This window comes from Lutjanus erythropterus, chromosome 20 (genome assembly GCF_056507025.1).
Source record: "Lutjanus erythropterus isolate fLutEry1 chromosome 20, fLutEry1.hap2, whole genome shotgun sequence".
NCBI lineage: Eukaryota > Metazoa > Chordata > Actinopteri > Lutjaniformes > Lutjanidae > Lutjanus > Lutjanus erythropterus.
The window spans coordinates 15277899-15296041 of NC_139336.1; the positions used below are offsets into that span (position 1 = coordinate 15277899).

The following is an 18143-nucleotide window of genomic DNA, read 5'->3' on the forward strand; positions in this document are numbered from 1 at the left end:
GCAGAATAAGAAAGATTGATTCACTAATGTAAGTTATTTTAGAAAATTCCTAGGAAGTTAAGTTGATTTGTATCGGAAACAGGCTGAAATGCCAATTGATTTAAGAACAGTACATTTTGTGGACTCAATAACAGAATCCATGGTGTGTTCAGATGAAAAATTCTTGTACTGCAGTGCATCTTATAGAGACTCTGTTACCCCCAGTGGTTCTCTAGTTCAGGATATGAAATACTCTCTGAAAATTTTGAATCAATAGATTTTTAAAAGCCCCAAAACTCTCAAAAGTGTATAGTGTGTAGTGTCATGTTTTTTGCATTTTTGCGTATGTTGTTAAATAGGTGCACAGTATCACTGAGGATGTGATCTAAAAGGGTTAAAAAGGCATTTTTAATTTCAGCTCAACTTTATGAAATAAATCTGGCACCCTTAGTATTGTACATTACTGTGATATTATGAACTCCCTGAACTCAGGGATGGCTCACTGTCCCAAAGACAAATGCCTGTATATTATTTGAACTTGCCTAATATGATGTTTCTCATTCAGATTCTAAAAAAGGAGAATCAGAGAGAGAAAACTGCGCAACCCAGAGCTTATCAAGGTAGACGATGGGAAGTGAGACAGTGAAAGCGTTTCATTAACAGGCTTGAAAGGCAGAACATGCGGAGAACATGCCAGCTGAGAGTGCGCTACTTTTTACTGCATCCTCCAATGAATTTTTGATCTTTCTCTTGCTGCGCTCTGCCTCTCTGTTCGCTCATTAGAAGAGACAGCCAGTGTGGCCCCCATAGCTCTTTACAGTACATCCCAAATGCTATCATTAGCATTTTATTCATAGCCTCTGAAACTCAACTCCATTTCAAACTCAATAACATTAGCTTTGTTCTCATAGTCCCATAGCATTATAATCAGGGCCATTAGCGGGAAACTCAACATTAGCTTGTTTTTTGGTCACGGGTGAGCGCCTTTGTTGGGAATAATTAGGATTTGGCCAAATGCAACTTCCTCCATATTGACTCCGTACCAGCATTTGACAGATAGTGACAGACTGGGGCAGTGAGGACAACAGACTTAGTGAGACGTTGCATCCTCTGCGGGGAGGGGAAACGGATAAGTCAAAGAAAAAGCGGCCCTCATATCTGTAATTTACACACAGCGCTATCGCAGCATCAGGAGCAGCCAGCGGTATTCAAGCAGGCTGCCATCAGTCACACTGTCACGCTGTCAGGAACTGTATTTGGAAATGGCCTGGCAGAGCTCTATTAGGCTGTGCAGTGAGGCTATCCACCGGCATGCTAAGTGTCCTCAAGGCAGCATTAGCCATCTGCATGTGGCCATAATGCCCCTTATAGCTTAATTAAGTCCTCTTGTGTATATATGGGCCTCTAATTCACTGTGCTATCTTTCTCATGTGCATTTTGACAACATTAATTCTCTCTGCCTCACTCTTAACCCTGGTGGATTCAGTCGCATGCTCCAGGCTTATTTCTTGTCCCTGGTCCTGATTATATTATACTGCAAATATGAGAGAAAAAGAGAGAAAGACAGCGAGTGAGAGAAATCAAAATAAGGAAATACTGTTCCAACAACAGTTTTAGGGTTATTTATTTTACTCTAGAAGGTTATGTCTTTCTTCTTTTCCCCTCTTTTTTGGTCTTTATGTCTCAGTTGCCTACATTAAAGCCAGAGGTTTCAGGCTGATACCACCAATATTTGTTTAATGTAAACAAAAAAAGGCGATGACAACACTATTTCCACCACAAGTATATCACTTGGCTTCCTATACTGCTTTTCTTACCATCGTTTTCATTTTCAAGCAACATATTCCCCTATGTTGATATTAAAGCTGCTACTAACAATAATTTTCATTGTTGATTATTTCATTTATTAACCAACGAATTGTTTTGTTTATTAAATGTGAAAAATCCAACTTCCTACAGCCAAAGGTGACCTGTACAAAAGAGCGACAAAACCTCATGTTAGATAAACTGGAAAAGCAGATAAAAATTTACTCAAGCGATTAATGGATCATCAAAAGTTAATTTTCTGTTGACTTACTAATCAATAAATTAATAAAGTGGTATAAGGAATTAGCAATGTGTTTGTAAAATCCTATTAAAGATTATCTGAGGCAGTAACTGTGGTTAGCTGAGTATAATTAAAACTCAATTTACTAATTTTTTCATCCAGTTTGGAGCAAATGGAAACAGCCATGAAGAAAACATTGACATATTAGTCGTTTGTTAGGTTGAAATGGTGACAGTTTTGCATTTGTATGTCCAGCAAATATGGATTACAATCATAATTTCATGTCAAGTTTCTGAATGTAAGCTTATTAGTCACTCTTCTGTAATTTTTCCATATTAAGGTCTTAGAAGTTATTAACAATACTGTTTTTAATAAGCCTATAAAAGTTTTAATCATAGCATCATAACATGTTTATTGTTAGGTTATAGAACATTTAAAAGCACTTATAAGAAACTTATCGAGAGTTAATAAATGCTAAATGTAATACCATTATAAAAAGCATTGTAGGTTTGATTGTTTATAATGGTATTACAAACACATTTTTGACATGAACTAACTTGTCTATTATGTCAAGGCTAAATCTTTACTAAGATTTGTTTGTTGCTTTATCAATATTGAAACATACTTTCTGATGCCTTTATTAGTAGTTAACGATGCACTTATTAATCATTAACTATGCATTTTGCAGCTACTGGAGCTAAAGCAAGACGGTGCTTTGTTAGGGTAAAAGAATCCTTTATTATGCATTTATTAACAGTTAACTAGGCTTTTTGCAGCTGTCCGGATCTAAAGGAAGAGCAATCAGGGTAGATTTAAAATCAAGGCTTGTCTTATAATTGGGTCAGTAGAAGAGATGAAATCAGGGTTGTCTAGTATTCGGGCCAATGGGATAGATACATAATCCTGGCTGATGGCTAACATTTGGGTCAACAGGGTAGATTTATAATAAAACAAAGTCAAATATCAGGTCAGTAGGGTAGATGTATAATCAAGGGTTATCTATGGTCAGTGTAGTTTAATGATCAGAGTTGTCTAATATTATGGTTAGTAGGGTAGCTAAGTATTAGTTAATAGATAATAAAGGCCCTCCTCACAGAGGATTTAAGAGTGGTATTACCTATTAACTATCACATATTACAAGGACCTCAATATAGGGCTTTGTCCACTCTTATTTTAGTTCTATTTTTGGCCTCTACCATCTCCTGAGGGAATTCTCTGGCTCTTTAGCTGCTAAATGCTCTGCTGTTTTCATCAGGTAGTTGCTAACTTTGTTGAACCAAAATAGTTACCTGAAAGAAGCTGTATAACTCCACAGAACTAACAGAAACTGTAGAGTAAGGTAATAATTCACTACAAGTGAATTTCTTCACATTAAATAAAGTCATTTGATCCATTGTTATCATGAACATATTGTTTACAGCTGCTTGAATGTGTGCCAGAAGCAAGGAAATCTATCCTGCTTTATCTTATCTAAAAGTGCATCATAAGTAGGTCATTAATTGAGGAGCATGTCAGCATGCAGCATTCTTGTGACTCCAGCTTACATATCTTAATTATTAATAATAATGATTATTAATTAAGAGATTAAGAGTAATTATTATTAATAATTGTAGAAAAACACAATCCGATGCATTAGTTAGACTCCAGCCTGCATTAGAAAAGAGAATCTTTCCCCACTTGCATGAAAACTTAGGTCAAGCTGCCTTTAAGCAATTTAGATAACCCTCATTTGCTTCACTGCAGCTGCTCTGTGGCTTGAGTAGGAGTCATGGCATATTCTAAGTGTGACGGTATGTAACTGAGGCAGTGTTGCAGAGAAAGAGCAAGACTCTGTGGGTAAATAACACACGTACTGTATGCATGCCCTCTGTACTGTAGACACACGCACCCAAACTTTATTGAACTCCTGCCACCCAGCATCTCTCTCTTCCCTCTCCCAGGGAACTTCTATGTATGTCAGTCAGGCTTTACTTTGATGCTAAGCCTGTCCATTCTGTAATTTGTTGATGTGCGGTTGTTTGTTTTTTTGCTGGCTTGTCTTCCCTCACCCTGTCCCCACTCTGTCAGTGTAGCTTGGGCGTCTTTTATTCAGCCAGCTAAGGCCGGGGTCCAGCGCAGTGCAGCTCGACTGGCTTATTCTAATCAAACGGCCTCCAGAAGCAAGAGAGGGGTCCTCCAAATATGGACAGGCTTTATCAGGGGCAGCCGATTTACCACTGCTGACTCTGGAATTTCCTCGCCCAATGTTAAAAAGTGAGAAAGTACAAGGAGGGAGAAAAAACAACAGCAGCTTAATATTTAATCTTGCTAAAAGTATTCCAAGCTCACAGTTCACAACAACAAAATCCAGCAGATTGTCAGGCCAACAGGTTATGTAATAAATCAATATCTAATTAATGAGGAGAGTATAAATCACTGCAAGTCTTGAGTTAATAATCAATAATGGTATTTCTTACTCCTGGTCATGGCAGAATGCCCCCAAACTGCCCCCAACTCTTTATTTGCTAATACTGCAATTATAGCTGCTTTGCCAATTGTGTTAAATCAGTTGAGACACAGGAGTTGATTATTCAGCTTATTTTATCCAAAGAAAAAACTAAAATTCAACTAACAAGGCTTTTTTTTTCTAGTATGCGTAGGTGTAAAAGAGGCAACATGCTCTTATACCGTTTTGACACCCAAATTAGCACCTATATGCAGGAGAAATCTTAAATATATTTATTGTAATAAATCACAAAATGGCCGCGATATACACGGCCTGGCCAAAAAAGGTCACCACCTGGATTTAACTAAGCAACTAGGTAAGAGCCTTCCATTGGATAATTACTGCAGTGATTAATATGTGTCAGAAAGCAACAACTTATTTAACCCTAACTGATAGCTTCTCATTTGATTAACATCTCAAAAAATTGTTACTCTGCTTGATGCAGGCCAATAATTTGACCCTTCTGAAACAAAGAAAACAACTCAACTACTAAACTTGGGTTAAGAACTGTCCAAAAACCTGGAAGGATGGTGGTGAACCATCATCTTCCAGGAAGAAATGTGGTCGAAAAAAAAATCTTGAATGATCGTGATCGGAGATCAAACGTTTGATGAAATCAAATCGTAAAAAAAAATCAGACAGTAGAACTTAGGGCTATGCTTAATAGTGAAAGTAAGAGCATTTCCACACACACAATGTGAAGAGAACTCAAAGGATTGGGACTTAAAAAAAAACACTTATCAGTGAGGCTAATCAGAAAAAAGGCTTTGATTTGCTAGGGAGCGTAAAGATTGGACTGTGGAGCAATGGAAAAAGGTCATGTGGTCTGACGAGTCCAGATTTACCCTGTTCCAAAGTGATGGGTGCATCAGGGTAAGAAGAGAGGCGGATGAAGTGATGCACCCATCATGCCTAGTGCTTACTGTACAAGCCTGTGCGGGCAGTGTTATGATCTGGGGTTGCTACAGTTGCGCAGGTCGAGGTTCAGTGACGTTATGTGCCCAAAAAATTTGGTCAGCTCACAACCTGAATGTACTGAATGAGCAGGTTTTTCCATCAATGTTTTTTTTTCCTGCCCTGATAGTATGGGCATATTCCAAAATGGCAGTGCCAGGATTCATTGGGCTCAAATTGTGAAAGAGTGGTTCAGGGAGCATGAGACATCATTTTCACACATGGTTTGGCCACCACAGAGTCCAAAAATAGGTGATTGACCCTTTCCCATTGCCAGTGGATGAGTTGCCTTTCTGTTTTTTTTGTTTTTTGTTTTTTTTTTCCGATGTGTGGCTGGAAGGCTGAGACTCAACTAATGTGGGTGCAGCCGAGCAGAGAAAAAGGCATTTTTAAAAGTCCCCATGTTCAGCTCTCAGTACTTTTGTTGCTTCTCACTGAATCTCTGTGGTCTGAAGTTCAGTTTCCCTCCTGTGTCGCTGTTTGTACTTGCAGGTATCTGCTTTATTCTATTGTTTCATGCTTGTTTTCAGCTGTATAGGAGTTGTGTAAGTTAATGCCAACAACAAACAACACAACATTTCCTGATTTTGCTGCTTCATAATAAAATTTCTTAGATAACACAATAACGGGAGACTTTTATTGTGAAGAATTTATAGGAAAGAAAATGTTTATCCACCGTTCAGATGCTTGACTAAAGACGGGTGCTTCATCATTAAATAAACACTTTCAAGTGGGTGAAAACTCTGTCCTGCACTAATGCACTGAATCAAACCAGGCAACACATGAGCAGATATTACAGAGGGAGTCAGTGAGCCTTTGAAAACAAAAACTAGAGTTCGTGGGCGTCTGTGTTTTTTTGTTTTTTTTTATCCAGTTTGTAAGGGGCTTTAGAAAGTGATTCTGTAAACAAGGTACAGGGTTTTGTTCACCTCTCTGAATTAAAATTTATCTAAAATCTAGTGATTAAAAAAGTTTCCACAGCTACACCTGAAACGACTGACATCTTCCTCGCTTGTGGACAAAAAGAAAAAAAGTAATTTTCCATCTTTTTGCCTGTTCTATCAAATCCCTCGTCATTTCAGTTATCAGCACCTCTCTCTGACTTGAACATCTCGGTGCAGAATAACTTGGTTCCTGTACCTTTTTCCTGAGCTATAACCATAAAAAGATTACATTCTATGAACACCACTCTACCCTGCTGTTGTATCACCATTTCTTTAAAAAAAAAAAAAAAAAAAGTGTTGATTCTTCCCGCCCTTGCTTTCATTTCATCTCCTGCTATAAGCTGTGAGATGTTCGGATGTTTGTGAGTGGCACAGGGAGACTGTAGAGGTCCTGGAGCGAATAGACGTTTTATTGATAATTGATATGAACTGAATAGCTGAGAGTGCTGCAGTGGCAATATTAAATCGTACTCACGAGCGCTGTAGGCCAACACAGCACAGGACCCTGGAGCTCACTGTCAATCTCAGCTGGTTGGTGAATAGCTGAGCTGTGGTTCTCCGCGAGTCAGAGGCATCTGTTCAGTCAATGAATAATAAATTGCTGGCCAGTGTTAAGCAGTGTTGAGGGCCCTGATCTAAGCTAAACGTATCTCACATGTCTCCTTCTCCTCATCCTCTTTTCCCTTTGAATAAGTAGTCATTAGTCTTCTCTTAGCTTACAGCATACCTTCTCTGGTACAGGTTGTACTGTAGCAGTGCAGGGCACTTCACATGCATAAGATGGTTATGTGATTTTGTAGTTAATTACTGCACATTGCTTCATTCTCTCTCTCTCTCTCTCTCTCTCTGTGTGTGTGTGTGTGTGTGTGTGTGTGTGTGTAGCAACAATAATAACAGCTTGGATGTAGGTCCATATTTTTTTTAGGGAAAGCCACAATTTCTTCTTGATTATTTTTAAAGGTGATTTGCAGCTAGAGCAGGTTTCTAGACAATTGTTCACTGAAAGATTGTTGCCCGGTGGTGCAGTGGCTGGCACTGTCACCCCAGCAAGGAGATAATGGTCAGGCCAGGGCCTTCTTTTGAGAAGTTTGTATATTCTGCCCATGTGCAGGTGCTTCATTTCCTCCAACAGCCCAAAGTAAAGTAGGATCAGGTGAACGGGTGACTTGTGCTTTGTCTGACAGTCTCGACTCAGTTGTTTAGTCTGCTCGAAGTTTGATTGACAGCTTTCAAGCCAGCCCAAACGAACTGCACCAAGTGTCAAAACTCCTGACAAAGCGACATATGGTAATAATGGTCAAACATAATTAACTGCGAGTTGAAGCCGACAGTCAGTGAATCTGTGGCCGCCCAGTCAGTTCTCAGGAATACTGCGCTCAGACTTTTGTCCCTTTGAATCTCCAACATCAGTGTCTGTCCTTGAGCTCGCAGACACTCCCATACAGTAACTATTCTCTAAACAGCGGTTGTGTAGGTTGTCTTCTACCTTACACACATCATTCATCCACAACCATATCAGCCCCCACACACTCCACCCTCATACCCTGGCTGCACAGAAGCGTAATGGCCTTTTATCGATTCTTTCTTCTCTTTTCTTGCACTCTCCTCTGCACTGCAATGAGAGGGTTGTTAAGATAAGCTGTTGCGTGAGGCGAGAGCCATGCCTCTCTCTCTTTTTTTTTTTTTTTTTTTTTGAACAAGACAACAAGGGTGTGTTTGTGGTTGTGTGTATACAAAATGTAGAATATGTGTGTGGGCTAATAATGCAGCCATTTAGAGACATGAGTGTTTATCTGCTGTTGTGTACAAATAGGCCCCTTGAAGAGGACATGTATTTCAGCCCCTCACAACCCCAGGAGGGCATTAGGCAGCCGGGCAATGCTCGGGGAGAGGTAGGGGGATTTCATGGAAACAGATACCATCTTTTGTACCTCATGCGTCACTCCAGCAGTCTTGCTAAATTAATCAATTAATTCAAGTCAAGAGAACATGTGTTTACGATCGTGCATGTTATATGTGAGCTCACTCAATATTCAACTCTTTGTGGCACAAACAGTCTTCATAATACGCGCTGAAGCTCATTAAGTCCTCTCTTTTCACAGTGTTGTTCCACTGTTAATGGCTCATTGAGTAAAAATGGACACATCATCATATGTAAGCACAGACTACACATGGAACACTCCTCACAGGTGCTTGTTTGTCAGCAGAGACTGTGCATTCTGTATTATGATATAATCATGATCAAAGATGTTCGTTGTTCAGCGATGAACGGGCAAGAGAATTGATGTAAAGGTTTCAGATGCTGACTGTTGGCTTTATAGCACCTAGTGCATACAAATGTAATTTCTAGTTACCTCAAACACAGCAGTATATGTCACTATCATTCTGATACCAGCATTTGAGCTTCCCTCCCTGAGCATAATGTCAGACGAAACCAGCCGCCATTACGGTCTGTGAATGGGGTCAGCATCAGAAGGTATTTTAGCCACTTAAAAAAGGTCTACCTAAAAAAAAAAAAAAATCAATATCACTTTAAGAGTTTTGAATATTTTCACAGCTTTGCTTTGTTGTCAGACAGTGTTTTCTGACAGGAAACTGCTGTTATAGAAGCTAAATGTCACACACTCCAAACCAAACCAATCAAACGCTATTGGCAAAACCAGCAATTTTACCTCATAACACACAGAAATTGCCTTCTACCACTGCCTTGATCTATTAGTTTGTTCATGTTTTTATGTGACTTATATAAATGCAAACTATCCTTTCAAAACACCAAAGTCACACAATAACACAAACAAACTAACTGACAGAGGGAATGATGGACAAGCAACTCCTGTGTTCTGGTAAATGACTGATTTCTATACAGTTTGGTTTGTTTGAGCAGAGTGGTATTTGGTGGTTATCTGTCAGAAAAGGCTGTCTGACATCAAAGTAAAGAAATATATTCTAAATATAGTGTATAGTTAAAGTTGATTGTTTGAAGTGGACTTTTTATGAAGTAGCTAAATATCTAATAATCTAATATCTTTTGTTGCCAGCCCTGTCCACAACAGTATTTAGCTGAGCTTCCATGTTGGTACTCCTGTCTGCTTCTCCAAACTATGGGCGTGCCGACCACCATCTACTGTGGCTAATACACTGACTATCTATAAGTACCTCATATAACCCCACTTCAAATAATCTTAACTATTCCTTTAACTTGAACACATCGAGCATCCACCCGCCTGTTCATATGAACATGACACCTAAAAGGCATCAGAAGCCTGATGATTTTGCACCAGATATGTACAGAATAGCACTCAACAGCTCAGTTTTACCACAACACCATAATAGCTCATTTCTCCCCCACCTCCTCCTGATTTCCAGGAACAGATTTTGTGTCCCTTGTGGCAGGCAAAACAAATTCACAGATGCTGTGAGAAAGATTTGTGATAAGCTGTGACAGTTATTCACACATTTAAAATGTGTGAATATAGAAGAAAAGCTTTGGATCACCTGTGCAAGGAGGTTTAAAAAGCAGAAGTTCAAGGTGAAATAACTAGAAATTTCTGTGAAAAGCTGCGATCGGATGTTTATTGTTCATTTTAAAAGACCCTGAATAGCTGGTGGACAGCACTAACACTGCCATGTGAGAGCACAGTTCAGGTTTGTTTGAGTCATCTGAGAATGTGCAATGAGTACAAATGGGGAAAGTCCTACTCAATTTCACTGTTTTTTTTTCTAACCCTTTCACAGTAATGGTTTGGAGAGTGTTCAGTCAACTAAGTTTAAGGACATAACATTTAAGAATCAACAACAGCACCCGCTCATATTTTCAGTCGTCATTTCAATGCATGGGCAATGAAAAGAGAGTTTAGACCCGTGTGCTTTTATTTTATTAGGACTTTTTCTGTAACATTAGCTTGTCGTGAGACTGCTGTTGCCTTCACCTTCAGTTGGGTCGGATAAATAAAATAATAATCTTCTTCAAAGAGGATTCAAGAGTATAGTATTGACAATCTGGATAAAATAACTTTCAAACACATGTCAGAGAGAGCTATCACAAAACAGAAATATGATGTACAAGAGAGCAAAAAACAAGGCAGAGGAGACCTCTTTTCATAGTCTTGGAGTTCCTTAATCTACTGTTGAGCTTTAAGCTTTTTGTCTCAAAAGGAGCATGAGGGTGAAGAAACAAAGTAAACAGAGAGACTCCAGTTTTGATGAACAAAGAGCTGTCTGGAGAGACCAGGTTTCCTTTGCCTTTCAAAGGTTTAGGCCTCTTAGTAGTCCTTTATTGAAACTAAGCTGTGATGAACAGGATTCACTGTTATAGCACATCCTTGGTACAACCAACACGCTGAGAGCTCAAGGATTACCAGACGTTGTCTTAATTGATCTCATTATCTTCTTCCTGCTCCTCTATAAGGCCTTCCATTCTCAAGTGTATCGTGTGATATCTCTTCGACGCTTGCAATTTGACAAAGTATTATTGTCTACACTCTTTTTTTTCTGCTCGAGATGAGTTCCGAGGGAATAGCTGTAACACACTCAAATGACTGTAGTGTGGCACTACCTCGCTATAAACCATTCGTTGAAGGAGAACTCCATCATTTTACTCATCAAAGTCCTCATTTCTGCATTAACTGCTACTGGCGTAACACACTTGGATCTACGTCTGAACTGTCAGTGGTCACGTTGCATTGTGGGTAACGTAGGCCCCAGGTTTTGACAAAGAAGAAGACTGCATGGGATGCAAAGGATATTTCTAGTTCTGTTGCATTGATCTTTATCCTTTTTTGTCCATTGTGAGTCTGACAATGTTATGGAGATGATACTTTTAACAAGACGTCAGGCAGTCTCTTTCAAAACAATTCAAATACATTAATTGTCACAACAAAAAATGCAGCTGATGCAGCCCTCATTTTCCATCATGGATTCTGAACTGAGTAGTATAAGTCTGCTATTTTGTGTTACAAATGCAAATGTTACTTTTTGTTGATTTCTGTTTGTTCAGATCATTGTGGTTTATGCTGGTAATTTTGTGCTTGTTATTTTTTTAACCATTAGTGAGGGGGGGCAGCAGTATTTTGCAAATTTTTGAGTGCTGGTCCTTCACACTGAATGTCTTTAAGGTCACTGAGACTCTCATTCTGTGCTGCTGGCCACAGTGTGTTATGTTACTCTCCATAACCATCTGGCAACCTCCAGAAATTATCTTGCAACTCCCCTAGGGGTCTTGCCAACAATGTATAACTATTATAAATCCTGAAGATTAATTTGTTGACTTTGTTTTTTCAAAAGTTGACATGTAAAAACATTCCAGGCATTTTCATTTCTTTATATAACCCAAAACATTAAAAAACATTAACTTTGAATGTATTCTATTCACAATGCAAAACATTTGCAGTTTCCAGAGGACTTGTCACTTTTCCTGGCCTCATTACATAAATTGTAACAAACTACAAAACTTTTGATTGGCATTTTTCATATTTTTATTAACTATTTGATAGCAAAAACAATTGCCGAATAAAAATAATTGTTAGTGTCAATTTGAGACATTCTTAAGAGCTCGATCACGTCACGTCTGTGTGCTTTAAATAATCCCTGTGGCAGTAAACATCACTGCTTATGGCTGCTCATCATTGTTTGGCTACTTAGACACGTTTTAAGGGAACACGTGATGTGAAGACTCTCAGAGCAGGCAACTATGGTCAACGATTTCAGAGGATCTGGCCTGTCGAGTAAATGGTATATGAATTCAGCTTGTGAACACACACCTGCAGCAAGGCTTCTGATCAATAGTAAACATGGAGATCATTTTATTTTTACATATCTTGCTGTACATATACTGATAGAGATACAGTATTCCTTCTTTATTTCTGAACTTAAGTTTCATATATTGGATCAACACTTCTCAGATCTGCTGACGAACGCTGTTGGCGGCTCGAAGGTCAAGGATTTGTTTTAGGTCCAACACTATTGAACAGCCTCCCCCTCAGCTGAGTCAGTGCTGCTTTAAAAAACTTCTAAAAGCTTGTCTGCACCTATTGGCCTTTTCTAATTTGTTGCTCTGCCCCCATCACCTATGACAGTTTGTTACTTTGTTTTATTTGCTGTTACTTTGTTTTATTTGCTGTTATTGTGCACTTGTAGAGTGATTAATTCAAGTCAGTTGTAATGTGAATGGTGTATTTTACCCCTGCTGTGCAATAGTTGTGCTTTCTTTTATCAAAGTCATTATTTTATGTTGTTTATATGAATCACTTTGTAACTAGTGCTCTGAAAGATGCTATAATGAGTAAATATTTTTCCGTTTTATGGTAGAACACACAAAGTGTCTTACCACTCCATTTAAACTCAATCACTCAATCATTACACTTGATATGACTATTTCAGTTAGAGACACTAAGCATGACAAAAGAATAAACCAAAAGGTGATGCAATTAAATTAAATGGAAATTGTGAAGGTGTTTTTCAAGTGAGCTCTAAAGTGGAAAGAGAGATTTTGCTTGAAGAATGTACATGGAGGAACTAATCTCACACTAAAAACATCCGAACATACATGAAGGAGGAGGTGGATGGTGGAGCAGCAAAATGTCTTTGACATGAAGGTATCAGCAGTGCAATAATAAGAACTGTTATAAAAGCCTGCTGGCTTTATCTGTATTAATAAATGATTGGATGTTACTAATCAGCTGGTAGCCAAGCAGTTGATGGTGAAGCATGAATGAAAAGTACCTTGAGATGACTTCTGTTTCATTCGGTGCTATATTAATGAAACTGACTTAACTTGAATCTGGCCACCATTGGAGTTATGACTCGTGTCTATCGGGAGGATAGAAGGAACTTTGGTCATGTTATCATAGAGATGCAAATTATGCATTTTGAGAATGACTTTGATCATCAGTTTCTTGTGACCATGACCACAATCTTTGCCAAACCTTAGTGACTAGTAGATCTTATTGTAACCATGACAATGAAGGTCCCCTAGCCTGAACAAAGAAGTCATTTCAACACCAACAATGATCTTTCCCTAACTCTAACGAAGTTGTCTTTTTTTCTAAACACATCCGAGCCTAAACCATTGTCCATTTGTAAAACTGTTATTTTTTCAACAGTAATTTGTAACAGTTTTGGAAGTCTCAGACAAATGATGTTGCCCTGAAAATTCAAGCATCAGTTACAAACAACATATTTGAACCTTTCATTTCGAGGACTTGTTGCTTTATTATCTAGTTTGTCCAGCAGACAGCACTGACCTGATCTTGGTCACAATTATTTAGGGACTAAATGCCAGGGATCCTTATGAAAAATGACTCTGCATGTTAAAGGTTTATGTTAAAAAAACATAAAGAACATTGACCAAAACGAATGAATCAGTCCTGCTCTAGTTGATAGCACTAACACTGATCCATCTTTCTGTTCCGCCTTGCAGGACACGGAGATCCTCAACACAGCTGTCCTCACTGGGCGAACAGTCGCAGTGCCAGTAAAGGTCGTCACTGTAGGAACAGACGGAGCGGTCTCTGATGTAACAGAGTCAGTGGAGTGCAAGTCAACAGATGAACAGGTTATCAAGGTTAGTGGGCATGTGTTTTGAGCAGCTGCCTTTTGTTTTACCTTTTTCCAATTTGTCTTTATTGTTGTCCGCTTCATGGTCAGCTTTTTAGTGGTACGTGGGTGTGTGAGCAGAATGAACAAAAGGTAGTTGTGTTGTAGATGTGGTTTGTGCTCATTAGTACAGGAAGCAGGTGCTAAATTCCCTCGAGCATTTTGTTAAATGGTATGCCAGGAATCGAGAGCTTCTCCTCAGGTCATCGATATCTCAGAAATTCAGGGAAATCCTGCCTTCATCGAACATGCTGCTGAAAGAAAGCATTTTTCCTTGCAGTTGTGCTTCAAACTGCTGTTTTTAGATGCATCATATTTGCATTAAGGATACCAAGTGGAACTTTATTGAAACATAAAAGCCACGATACCATAAAGTGACAGAAAATGCCATTTTTGTAGTTAAAAATACTGTCTTTGAGGAAATCTTACAGGTGAAGTTGTTCTCGTATAAATTGCAATTTTATTGTGAAGAGTGAAAGACTGAAAATACGAGCAGTGTTTCTAGAGAGCACAGGCAGAATATGAAAAAGTTAGAACAGTAAAAGAATGTTTTAAAAAGACTCTCTACTAGTCTTGCTTGTTTTGATCATCCTGTAGCCTGACATCTATTCTTCCTCATCTGACACGGAGAAGCCAAAATTCAAGAAGACAGCAGCTCAGATTCATATTAGACAAAAAGTTACTGTTTATTCTTTTGTTGCATGAAGGGCATATGAGGCCAGTCCAACTATAATTTCTCTGCTCGTTTTACTTTCCTCCAGATAATGTTAGAATATTATTATTGCAGTGCATATATGGGCAGCACTGTTCATAACCATGCCATGACACCTGACATGAACATGAAAGAATCTATCTGAATGAATTATGTCGTTTTTAATCGAGACAAAAATGTCTTCATTATGACAACTTCACATTATCAAACTTAAATAAACTGTTTTATTTATGCTTCAACATTGCATTATACTGTTATATGTGGTTGGTGTTAATGCTGGCTGTCATAAGACCATTATAAATGTGTCATGAATAGCTGACTTCAAGTAAAGTGGTACATCTTGGACTTGTCATAAAGACATCATTAAGTTTTATTACACTGTCACATGTTTGTAATGGTGTCATGAATAATTTCCTGGATTTCAGCTGAAGTGGTACCATCTGGACTTGTCATAAACATGTTATGAGGCCAGTTTGACAACAGGGAGTACGTTACCATGGTGGTTTTCTTGTAGGGTTTGGCTCCTGGCACCACAGGGCTGAGTCAGCTAATTAGGTGGCCAGTTGACCAAGCTAACTAGCTAACACTAGCTACAGATAACATGATATAGTGGTTATCCAACTTTAGCACAAGTAAACTAACCAACCTCTATCTGAACATAAGCTAACTCTGTAAGCCAAATCACCATTGGTACTGTATTCTGTCGTCAAAGTGGCCTTATAACATTTAATGACATCTTCATGACAAGTCCAAAATGTACCACTTAACTTAAGGTCAAGGAACATATTCATAACAGACTTATAATGGTCTCAGGACAGCCAATGTCAAAACCAACCGCATGTGACAGCATAATGTAATGTTATAACAAAAAGCTAAACAGTTTCTTTAAGTTTAATAATGTCAAACAAAGATAATGTTGTCTTGGTTAATGTCAAGTGGTCATAAAAAAAGACATTATTGGCTTGATAAAAATGACAGTTGACTAAGTGACACTTAATGACATAAGTAGTATACATTTATTAAGTCTCCATCATGTCATGACATGGTTATGACAGTCTTATGCCTTCAAATAAAGTGTTCCCTAATAATGTTATTGGAGTGTATAAATGCAGTATGTTATGAAAAGCATAGTAAGAATTTGGTCATTTCCTGCATTGAAAGGTTGTTTGTTTGAAAGCTGAGTGTACGCACTAACAAGAAGAGTTTTCTCAGCAGCCGCTGTTTGCAATTTCATTACCACTTGCCAATAACATAACTTTGACAAACCATAAAGGTGACAAAGTGTTCAATGTGATTGGTTTCCTATCTTAAGTAAGTTTCAAATCTCTGTAAGTTGATTTTCATCGGCTCTCTGAAAGCTTGGGTAATTAATCTTTGGCTTATTGACTGCTTTCGGAAATATTACACAGGATTTGTTGTTAATCAAATATATGCAAAACCACTAGTATAATGCAGTAAGGGTGTTAGGTAAAGATTGAGCTTTTGACTGTGACAACATTTGATTTAATGTGTCCTTCAACATGTCCTCATCCTATTATGTGAAAGGAGAAGTGAGAAAAAAAAAGGAAGTGAGAGAAATGAGAAAAAATAAACTGTTTGTTCTTAATTGTCAGTATGTGCGAGAGGAAAAGCGTGTCTGTGTTATATTGAGGAGCTGATTTTGTGCATTTCTGTGTACCGTACATGCATATCAGAGAAAAGAGAAGAGGCAGATCTCTCAAAGGGTTTAATTATCCGCTGAAGTTGTACCACACATTGTGACGCTGACCTCGGTAGCGCACTCCCATGCCCACCCATCTAGTTTGGGGAACAGTAAGCGGTACCCCTCCTCTCTCCACCCTATTTTCAAAGGAAACTGAAAATAAAACACTTTTTGATCAGAAGGCATCTCCATCCTTCCTCACTGGTTCACTGGAACTTTGAGGGTTAAGTTCTTGTTGCGGCACGGGTCATGGTGATGTTAAAATCATTACAAACCTAAACATATTGTTGCTTTTCTTCATTTTACCCCACCATTATGAATTGAACTGAAAATGTTGTATTTATGTGTGAATTTTTATGTTGACTGTAGAACTAAAACATTTGATTAATTAATAGATTAGTCAATCCACACACTATTTTGAAAATTGCTTGTTTCTTTGTCTTTTATGATAGCAAATGAAATATTCAGAGTTTTGGACTGCTGTTCAGACAAAGCAAGAAATTCAAAGACACTGCCTAGGAAACAGATAACGCCTCTCAGACAGCCTGGTTAAATACAGAAAGAAAGAAAAAAAGAATTGATTGGTGAACCAGTTCTTGTTTTCCTCCTGAGGAGCAGGTGGGGAGTTATCACACCTGTAGTCCGGTTCAGTTGGTCAAGACCATAATACCACAATACAACCTTACACCTGAATTCAAGTTTCTCTCTTTTACTGAAGTAAGATGACCTTAATTGGCTCGTTAACTCCTTGAAAAACACACTTCATTTAAACTCAACAGAAAAACAAGTAAAACTCATCAAATCCATCTTTGTTACTCTGTCCACTCTTGCAACAAGCACCAATGTTGGTTTGGTCAAAATAAATCCCCACTTTACCTCAGTCTCACCCAGCTCAGTGCACTCATGGTCGGCTGAGTGGGTGTGAACTGCACCACTAGATGAGAGCGCGGTGCAGAGCAGAGGCTGTCATTCTGCAGACTATTACATTAGCAAAATAAAATGACAAATATTGCCCTAAAAATCAGCCAATCGGTGATGGATTCAGCCCATCGTCAATAGACAATATAGTCGTCCAATCGCCCAACCCTAATAACTACTATGATAAAATCCTGTTATGGTGTACAGTGTTTCCTCTAGGATTTTTTCAGCAGCGGGGGCAGGCGTTCCGTTTCTCTTCTTAGAGAAATATTTCAATAAACTCATCTGAAAAATGCAGTCAGTTGTTACATAATGGTGTGTAGATATTAACGTTAGCCTAATACTATCAATTAGTTTACTCGCGTTAGCGACACTGAGTTGGCACCGGGCCAAATTAACTTAAACTACCGATAAGTTACGTAATGTTAGCTGGTCATCAACATATTGTGAACATCTGTTTAACTTGTAAAATCTATGTCGAGTTATCTCAAGCTAATAACTTACGTCTACCTCTTCTCCGGCCGGTAATTCGCTGCTTTATTGTTTATTTGTAATTCGGGAATTATCCCCAAACAACGCTAGCATCATGCAAATGAGCACGCACAAGTATATTTCCATACTGAGCAAGATAGTTATCTGCAGTTTACCTTAGTGCTCGCAAGTACCCGACAGGAGTCTGTTTTGAAGGTGGAGAGATGCGGCGGTGGTGTATTTGCGTCAACAATAAAAAATAAAAAATAAAAAAAAAAGAAATTTGAAGGAGTGGCGGCTAGGATTTAGGAGTGGCGGGCCGCGACTCCTAAATGAAT

The 18143-nt window shown here is 38.5% G+C and overlaps 1 protein-coding gene across 1 annotated transcript in view; it reads left to right on the forward strand.

Moving 5' to 3' along the window:
- The window catches only part of LOC146308258 (transmembrane protein 132C), a 205625-nt gene that overhangs the window by 163176 nt on the left and 24306 nt on the right, over positions 1–18143 (forward strand). The window contains exon 6 of the mRNA XM_084746052.1: positions 13827–13970. Coding sequence (XP_084602178.1) covers positions 13827–13970 — 144 coding nt within the window. The remainder of the gene's footprint in view (positions 1–13826; positions 13971–18143) is intronic.